This window comes from Lepidochelys olivacea, assembly GCF_965140295.1.
Source record: "Lepidochelys olivacea isolate rLepOli2 genome assembly, chromosome: 13".
In the NCBI taxonomy this organism is placed as follows: Eukaryota; Metazoa; Chordata; order Testudines; family Cheloniidae; genus Lepidochelys; species Lepidochelys olivacea.
The window spans coordinates 16826049-16835653 of NC_140423.1; the positions used below are offsets into that span (position 1 = coordinate 16826049).

A 9605-nucleotide genomic window follows, 5' to 3' on the forward strand; every position below is an offset into this window, starting at 1 on the left:
AAAAGTGTATCTATAGAAATTTGCTCCCTGAATGCCCAGACCTAACCTCTGTTTCCTTTCCTAGTCCTGAAGGTGGTCTCTTCTGGAAACTTTTCCCCTTTTAACAATTTAGTTACTACTGCAAATCCAGGATTGTATAGATGAAAAGTGGAGGGTAATTAGTGGAACGCTTTCTCTGTCTCTTTTTAATTTAAAGTTTTTGTTTTTTTTTAATTTCATGTTTCCTGTTGGGAAAAGGGGGGAAAATAATTCAACAAAACCCCAACTTCCTCCCTTGCTCAATAATAAAGATTGTAATGAGCCAGGCTCAGATGGGAAAGTTGGTTTATGCTGGGTGAGCACTTAATTAAAGAATGACTGCACAGCAGATCTGTTCCATTTTACAACCACACATCTTCCTGTTTTATAAAAATGCCTTTTGAAACCCAAAGGAAACTATGTAAAAGTGTTTGACTGGAAGCTGCTGTTTTGATTTTATCCACTTCCAATGATTGAAAAAGGTGAAATGGAGACATGTAATGCTGGGAGTGGAACATCTCTCTTTTGCTTCTGATTTAAAAACCGTATCTCAGAGATCATTAAAAGTGGGTGGGTGGGGGAAATGGGACGGTAACCAAAAAATGTAGCCTGTAGGAAAGCCAATCTGTAAAATATAGATTTACATCCTTCAGCCAATTAACTGGCCACTCTAGCACTCCTTAAGCATCCAAAATCCCCATAGTCTGCAATGAGTGGTTTGGGTGTGCAAGGATTGGGCCCTTAAAATGGCTCCATTAATGGAAATAGCACCAAGGCAAATACAGAATAATTTATAGTTTCAGAGTCACCCATTAACTCCGCTGTGCCATGCGACAGTATTTCGAGCTCAGCAAAGGAAAGGAATGATTTACTAGTAATTTACAATTCTGTAGCACCTTCCAACCAAGGGTCTCAAAAAAAGCATTCTGGAAACATTACATGAGCCAAGTTCCACCTCAGGGGTAAGGGGCATTCTTTTCCATTTTAGAGAGAGAGGAAGTCAGACATGCTTTCTCTCCACTAGCAATGCTCGGGATCTCTCACTGTGGTGCAGCCACACCAGTGAACATGGTGGTGGGAGCTCTAGTGTTGACAGGACTTAGACAGCCTAGTGCTGGAAATGCCTAAGACTACTCCAAAATATGGCTTGTCTACACGTGGAGCTAATCAAGAATAGCTGTAATGTTTTAAATTCACAATCTCAATCCAAATCAACTTTCAAGTGTAGAGAAGCCATAAATCGTGGTGTTTAAAACTGCAGTGGCAGACAGATCACCTGCACCCCAGTGCTGTGCTTGTCACAGGGTCATCCACCCCTTTTCAGTGCTACAAAGGGTAGAGATTTAGGCTGATGTCAGGAGAAACTTTCTAATTGTGACATCAGCTAAGATCCTTGAATAGTGTCCCAGGGGAAGTGATTGGGATATTTCTGGGAAAAGAGCCCTAGAAAATAACCTGCAAGAACATTCTTGCATTGTTTGGTGGATGGGAGATGACCTAATAGGTCTTTTCCATGTCCGCTGTCTCTGACTCAATTGAAAAGTTAACAGGGTGAGCTGCGTCTGTGATGAAGACATATCCTGTACTTCCCAAAATGCACCACTTTCTAATTTTACTGCAACAGAGGCTCTTTGCATCTGCACCACAAATTTTATCTAAAAACATCTCCATGGTTACAGCCACCTCCTACCCCTTTTCATGGGCATTCAGGACATATTACTCCTACTGGTGCTATGGTCAGATTACCGTTGCCATTTACTTTCAGCTACACGGGCCCATAAGAGCCTTGCAGGAATGTAAAGTGTTGTCAGCCGCTTTTGAGCCAGACTGAGTAGCCCTTGTTCACATTAGTGAGCCGTTACTAACACATAATCTGACAAGGAGTCTATGCACACGCCTGAGAGTCACAGTCTGGTCTCTTGTATATATTTTTTTGCAGTTTCAAGTGTGCATTCACTGGTAAAAAAAAAAAAAAGAAAAAGTAGCCACAAGACCATATTATAAATTAACCATTTTATTGAATATCAATAAACTGTATATAATTATATAAAAGTTTCATCAGTACAAAATTGTGGCACAAAAATATAAATACCAGTGTACCTTTGAAATGTAAACATACTCTGTTATGATTGTGTGAAAACAATGTACAAAGAAAGATGCATTCACTAGGCACCTGTCAATAACCATAAATAGCTCTTTTGGCACACACCTGTCAATGGCCAGTGCTTTGCACAAGCCACCATTGTATCATCTGACAAGTGCCTGCTATTAGTCACAGTTCTCTTGAAAAGCAGTTGTTAAGAGTCATATTAACAGGTGCTTGAGTGCATAGCTGCTCTGTAAACAGGATTCTTGTTTGAAATGGCTACCAATGCCTTTTATGGACATTGTTAATCTTGTAGGCATTGCAAATTGTCATTGTGCTGGGGGAGAAGCAGCTGCTTGAGAACTAATGTGATACTGTATTATTGCATAGTTACACCTTCTGCAGGCCGCATATACACAATCAAGGAGAAGAAGGGGTTTATGTTTAACACTTCGCTTTTGTCCTTCATTAAAAAAATAAAACAAAAAAACACACAACTGTGATATATATTTCAGACCAGCTGTATGTAATGGTTCAGGGCGCAATCCTGCAAGGTGCTGAGTGCCTTCAGCAACCAACAGGCACCTGTTAAGTCTATAGCAACACTCAGATTGATATCAATAAGCCTGATCCTGCATCCACTGAATTTAGCTGGAGTTGAGGGAAACTCGGTTCATGCCTTCATTTTATAAGGCACAGTCAATCACAGTAGGGGATCTGATCCTGTGGTAACAGAAGTCAATTAGAGTTTCACCATTGACTTCAATGGAAAAAGGATCAGGCCTTTAAATTGCGCCAGAGGTATAAAGATGAAGAGCATGGTAAAAATATCATTTAAGGCCCAAAGCAACTGGATACACAGGGCTTCATAGACACTGTAATGGCAATATGAAGGAAACTACCTCCTATAGAAACTAGTAACAATACATGTATTTGCATGTAAGAGTCCTTGGGGTTTAGAACCTTTAGCGAGTTCCAGAGCAGCCCGTTTCTTCATGTTTGTGAAGTAGTGACATTCGGGAGAAAGTCCGGGAGCAGGTTTTGCATTGATACTTCTTTACATCTGAATGAGTCTGCAGGTGGGCTCGGAGATTAGAGCGGTCAGCAAAGGCCCTATTGCAGTGTGTACAGGAAAAAGGCTTTTCACCTATAAAACAAAGAGAAGCATTCACAATTAAACAGTGCATCAACACATGGAGAATATCAAAGAGTGAGCCATTCAATGGGCAAAGTTTGTTAAAAGCTCTTTGAAAAGAAGTGCTGAGTATTATTGAGATTTTAAAGGACATTTATAAATCTCTCTGTATAAATGCATGTACATTGGTATGTGCGTGATCCACTTAGACAAAATTCTACACTTAGGAATTTGGTAGTAAAAAGAGCATTCCCAAACAGTTAAATGAGATTGTATGAAAAGTAAAGCCAGAGAAAGGTAAAAACCCCACGATTTCACAAAGTAATTAAGGACACAAATATTTCATGGGAAAGTTTGGTGTTGTTGAACCTGACTGTTTGCACATAACTGTGATATGATGAAACAATAAGTATTATTAATTGTGTCACAGCAGGCAGTGTTTGAAAGCAGGACTCTAAAACTGGAGTATAGCTATTTCCTTTTCTGTTCATCCACCTCCCGGTGTTGAAAAGCCTAAGCAGGGTGAATTCCTGGCAGAAAGGCTGGAGAAAGAAATGTGCCTGGTCAATTTAGAAAGCACAATTAAGTCTTTCTAGCTTCCTTCAAACAACATCTTTAGTACTTTAAGAGGGTGTGAAATCAGCGCCAAGTAACAATTAAACTATCCCTGTGGCAAGCACAAAGGATGCTGAAGGAGATGCATTGTAAATGTGATACTTCTTGGATTAAAAGCTAAAAGCCTCAACAGGCTGGCAGCTGCAAGTCTGTTGCTTTGCCTGGGGCATTACAGTAACAGGTGCACCATGCTAACAGCATTGCTACATTAAAGCACCTGCCTACACAGACCATGAGCCTTCAGCGTCCCCAACTCCCTGCTCAATAGTACCATTAGCCAAACAATGAAAATCAGTGAGGTTTGAAATGATGCTTTTGTGTTGGAACTAAGCTTATCCTCCTTGATTCATGAGGGACTCATATGCCTGGAGAATTAAAGAGATGCTGGATAACAGGCCAGTGTTCATATCAAGGTGGTCAAGTTTCCCCCCAGTGTCCACAACCCTGACACTAGACAGAAGGAAAGACTGCAGATTATAATGTGAACTTTACTCCAGGAGCTAAAAAAGCATGCGGGAAGGAAGAGGGGCAGAGAAGAGCAGGAGTGGTCTTGCATAGGTAAGACATTTAACAGAAGGGTGAGAACACACCCAAACCACAGAACTGTCACTGAAAGTGCATCTTTGCTCAAGCTTTCAACATGAACTCTGCGCTCTTCAGAACGCCTGGGCTCAGATCCTCAAGGGGTGCAGTTTGAACGGACTGGAGTTACCCTGATTTTACACCCACTACGAATCTGCCCCCTGATTTTACCAGAAAGGTATTTAAAGGCCATTTTACAGAGAGCCCTTATCTCCCCCAGATAAGATATAAAACTGTTGCTTCGCTTCAGGCTGCAGGCCTGGGGGTTGAGGCAGGAGCAGGAGGAGATAAGGGAGAAACTCCAGAGTCAGCTGTTACCTGTGTGGGTTCGGATGTGGCCCTGCAGCAGCCAGGGCCTGGAGAAAGCCTTGCCGCAGATTTTACACACACAGGGCAGGGTATGGCTTCGGATGTGCATCTTGAGAGCGCCCAGGCTCACATACTCCTTCTCACAGTACTTGCAGCTAAAAGATTTCCTGGTCTGGGAATCACAGTGCAATTGTTTGTGCTTGGAAAGGCCGGCAAAGGTGGAGTAGGACTTGTTGCATTGACTACACTGGAATTTCTCGGCCTCGGTGGCAGAAGAGGCTGGGCTGGGCGGGTCAGAGGTCTTGCCTTCATCCTCCTCGCTGGACAGGGAGGTCAGGTCTAGGGGCTTGGACTCTGGGCTGGGGGAAGCGGCGCATGTCTTGTATTCCGTCTCCGAGGTGAAGAAGTTGGAGAGCAGCCCCGTGTCCCACACAAGCGGGGGGTAGTAGGCCCCCGGACTCAGGACCTCCGGCTGGGGGATGAGGGACAGGGGGCACTTCTCGTACAGAAAGGGCGACACGATCACTGGAAAGAAGCAGAGCGGGCGGTGGTTAGCCAGTCCCAGGATGCGCAGCCACACTGGGAGCGCGAGGCTGGGAAGGGGCCTGATCCCGAGACCGCTGACAGAACTCAATGGGGTTGGGGGCAGAATCGGGCCCCAGCAGCGCGAAGCGCGCAGAGAAAGCGCGCGGCGGGCTCCCTCCGCTCCCGGGGCTGCCGTGGGGGCCCAGAGCTCCTGGCAAGGCCACGCTCCGATCGCAGGTGCCGTACGCAGAGCGGGGCGTCACTCTGCAGCGCGACCCCACGAGCGGGTCATGGGGGCGGCGTCTCTAACCCGGGGCGCAGGCTGGGCGATGGGCACCGGTGACTCAGGCTGCGATGCAGGTGCGCTGCCCACGCAGCGCGCCCAGCCAGAACCTCCCGGGGCCAGCAATGGGGCAGCAGCCACATGCCGGGCTCCCTCCCGGAGATCCCGGGGCGGACAACGCAGCCCCAGGCCGGCAGCCGTCAGGCCGCTCCCCTGCCTCTGCTCAAGCCCGCGGTGTTCGCACGTGGGTGGCGCCCTGGACACAACACGCGCAGCTTCCCGTGCCCGGGGCGCACCAGCCTGGCGAAGTCACAGTGCGGACAGTGCCCTTTTCCGGCCCCACACCCCGTCCCCAGCGACTCCCTGCAGCTCCTGTCCCCGTGCCCAGTTCCCCTTCCAATCCCTGCCCCCGTGCCCAGCCTCCATCCCCGTGCTCAGCCCCCATCCCCGTGCCGAGCCCCCAGCACCCCGCCCTCCACCTCCAGACTCCGTGCCCAGCTCCCCTTCCAATCCCTGCCCCAGTGCCCAGCTCCTATGCCCGTGCCCAGCTCGCCTTCCACCTCTGCCCCTTGCCCAGCTCCCCTTCCAATCCCTGCCCCCGTGCCCAGCTCCTATCCCCATGCCCAGCCCCCAGCACGCCGCCCTCCACCTCCAGCCTCCGTGCCCAGCTCCCCTTCCAACCCCTGCCCCCGTGCCCAGCTCGCCTTCCAACCCCTGCCCCCGTGCCCAGCTCGCCTTCCAATCCCTGCCCCCGTGCCCAGCTCCTATCCCCGTACCCAGCCCCCAGCACGCCGCCCTCCACCTCCAGCCTCCGTGCCCAGCTCCCCTTCCACCCCTGCCCCTTGACCAGCTCCCCTGCCAATCCCTGCCCCCGTGCCCAGCTCCCCCCATCCCCGTGCCCAGTCCGCTCTCCATCCTCGTGCCCAGCCCCCAGCGCCTCCCTGCAGCTCCAGTCCCCGTGCCCAGCCCCCAGCGCCCCCCTCCATCCCGGTGCCCAACCCGCAGCGCCCCCCTGCAGCCCCCGCGGCAGGGACACTTACCGGTCTGACTCTCCAACTCGCTGTAGTTGGGTTTCTTGCTGGCCGAGAAATGCTTCTTCACCAGAAAGGAGCGCGGCATCTTGCGGCCAGGCGCGTCTCCGCTCGCTCGCTCTCCCCAGCTACCCGGGCCTTCAAGGGACGCTGGCCCGAAACTCCTCCGCCCCCGCCGGCCAGTCCCCCGGCTACCGCCACCAACCTCAGCAGCCCACCAGCGCGCGGCGGCTAATATGGGCCCGGGAGGGGGCGAGACGGACACGCCCCCTTGTCACTTGGCAGCCAATGGCCGGCGGCGGGGAGGTCTCCGCCGTTCTGGGGTCCAGTCGGTGCAGCGTCTTCTCGCCCAGCACCGCCGTCCCAGCACGGCCAGAGCTCCCGGCGCCCCAGGGCGCTGGGCCAGGACTGGGCGAGGCTTCCGCACAGAGACCCGGCCAGCCCCTCGCTGCGCGCACTGCAGCCTGCGCGGGCAAACCCATCCCGCTGACCGGCTGCGCCGGGTCCCATTGTGCGGGGCTGGCAAGAGCCCCCCCCAGACGTGTGGGGCACAGAGAAGAGCAAGTAGGGCCCCCGAGATACCGGTCAGAGGCGCCTTTGCAAAGGCACCAGAATTCAGTGGGGAAGCACTAGGTGGGAAATGCACAGAGTCCGGCTGCGGTGCCCAAGGAGGCTCCTTTTATTGCTGTCCATTTCACCCTTTAGCACATATATTCTCAGGTTTCAAGCAATACACAGACATGTTCTCCGCCTCTGATCCCTGTGCTGGCTCGGGACACAGTCCAAGCGCTGCCATGGACAGACTTTGGGGAAGTTTCAATCCAGACCGCACTTGAACATTACTGCTGGCTCTTGCCTCCACCAGAAGCAGAACCAATTCCCTAGGCCCAGCCCCTATAGTTGGGACCTCTCTCATAGAACACATCCAGTGAGGTCCAGTTTGGGTCCAGCTTTTGAGGATTTCTCCGAAAGAAGGGGTTTCTCTGGGGAGACTTGTGCAAGCTAATATGCTGGTGCTGAGGTCCAGCTGGGTGTTTAGGTCCCCAAAGCAGCACATGCCTTTAAAGAGCTGCCACAAAGGGAGGCATTAGCACAGATTTCAAGACAACTCCTGTCTCTTTGGTGAACTTTGCTTCTTCTCCCAGGCTGCAAGCCCACACGTGTCAACCAGATGCCACCTGCGCCCTCCGCATTCCAGGGACAGCAGGTGCGGGCCAGGGAAGCCCTGGGCAAGGGGGGGATTGAAGAGGGCTCAGCCCAGCCTAGATCCCAGCCCCAGGAGGATAATTTGGCCTGTTGGTACAGATGTCTGTGAGGAGGCCTGGAAGCAAGCTGGGGAGCTGCTAGATTAGTATCTGCACATCATCAAGCACGGGGGAAAGTGGGACAGGCAAGACACTAAAAAGGAGCTAGACTAAAAGGCACTAAAATGGGAGTTTACAGAGTGATAGAAATTAAAGTGAAAAGCCATCATCAAAGAACCTGCTCTCACACATCTTCTGTCTATTTCATTGCTCCAGACAAGGTGCTGTGCGCCAGGCCCAGTTTAGGACAAGAGCAAACGCCTTGAATTGATTCGATTTTAGTTGTTGACCTAATTCATTTTTTCAAACAAATGCACTACTACCACGTGGAACAGAGGCTCCCCCAGCTCTTTCCAAATTGGGTCAGCATCGCCCTCTGCAGGTATTTAACGAAAACTGTATTCAGATCCGAATAAATCAGGATTTATTCTCCTTGCTATTGCAGGAGACAAGTTTCATGATGAGCTGCTATTTTGAAAGGGTTCAAATTCAAAGGGTTTAAAAATCGGGGTGTGGGGAGGAGAGAGGAATAATCAGTAACATGGAAGAGTTGTTACAGTTTACACTGGGATAATTTTTTTAATGCCCCAAACCCATATATCACCGGGACAGCCCTGAATTTAAGACACCCCCTCCTCTCTGATTAAACAGTTTCCTATTAAACTAACCCGATTTAAGCAAGAGTTAAACCCATTTAAGTGTGTCTACATTGGCTTTAAATTAATCTACATTTGGCATTTGCACTGGTTTAACTAGACTGATTTTAAATGTATATGGTTAAATCGATGCAGTTTTTCTAGTATACACATGGCTTGACTAATAACTTTACCCAAATGGCGGAGAGACAGAAAAACCTAGACACAACTCTGGGCCTGCTCTGTTGGGATAACATCCCTAGCCACTCTCTACTCTTCATGTATTGGACTACTGCATTTAATAATTTCTTGCCTGGTTTTGAATAGAGGGAGATAGACTGAAAACCTGCAACGCAGATTATTTTAAAAATCTAGAATAAAATTAGAGGATGTAAAAATCACGTTGTTATTAGTACAGTAATGATTCACTACTCTTATGGCTGTAGCTGGGAACTCCTTAAAATATGGACAGGAGCAGCAGGGTCCCCCCTCAACGAAACTGATCACTCGTGTGTTCCATTGCTTTTAAAAATACGTGTGTACCTGCAGGCACAACAAAAGCGCGCTAAACTGCAGTTCTAACTCAGAACAAACTCCCATAAAAGTTAATACCTATCGAGCCTTCCTCTTCTTCAAAAGCAGGGACAAGACTCCCACTGCCGTTTCCCATTGATTTCAATGGGATTTGGATCGGGCCCAGATCACTGCCCTTTCAAGTTGGTAACTCCCATTGTGCTGGAGTGAGTCAAAATTGACACAATTAGGAGAAGTTAGAGGAGGTGGAGACATTTCCATAGGTCATAAAGTGAGGTGCTATTGACTGAAGGGGTGGTTTGAAGAGCTCAAATTAGTTATAAAACTGTTTAAATGATCCAAGGAGGAATTTATAATAGGTGCGTGATTTAGAAAAGTGGCTGGAAGTTGTTTCTCGGCGGGAAATGAAGTTTGTGTAAAACGTATCAAGCTTTTTGTCCAAGGAAATCTAAAAATCAAAATACAGTTGGCTGGTACCAAGGTGATGTGGCTGCATTAAAACTAAACACACAAACGTGATGATATGCGAGAGGATATCAGACACACAG

At 49.1% G+C, this 9605-nt stretch overlaps 1 protein-coding gene across 1 annotated transcript; it reads right to left on the reverse strand.

Annotated features, from left to right (window-relative positions):
• Positions 1–2011: 2011 nt before the first annotated feature.
• On the reverse strand, positions 2012–6803 carry SNAI1 (snail family transcriptional repressor 1). The gene is made up of 3 exons (XM_084645745.1): positions 6594–6803; positions 4755–5270; positions 2012–3251 (listed from the first exon to the last, which is right to left on the reverse strand). The coding sequence occupies exons 1-3, from the start codon at positions 6670–6672 to the stop codon at positions 3070–3072; spliced, it is 777 nt and encodes a 258-aa protein (XP_084501871.1). The 5' UTR covers positions 6673–6803; the 3' UTR covers positions 2012–3069.
• Between the last annotated feature and the right edge of the window lie 2802 nt (positions 6804–9605).

What these genes read in the sequence shown, in the direction of transcription:
- SNAI1 (XM_084645745.1), bottom strand. Translation starts at nt 6,672, where the DNA reads ATGCCGCGCTCCTTTCTGGTGAAGAAGCATTTCTCGGCCAGCAAGAAA. An exon ending in CGAGTTGGAGAGTCAGACCG is followed by an intron (nt 5,271 to 6,593) that starts GTAAGTGTCCCT and finishes GCTTCTTTCCAG; the next exon opens with TGATCGTGTCGCCCTTTCTG. An exon ending in CCACATCCGAACCCACACAG is followed by an intron (nt 3,252 to 4,754) that starts GTAACAGCTGAC and finishes TTTGTTTTATAG; the next exon opens with GTGAAAAGCCTTTTTCCTGT.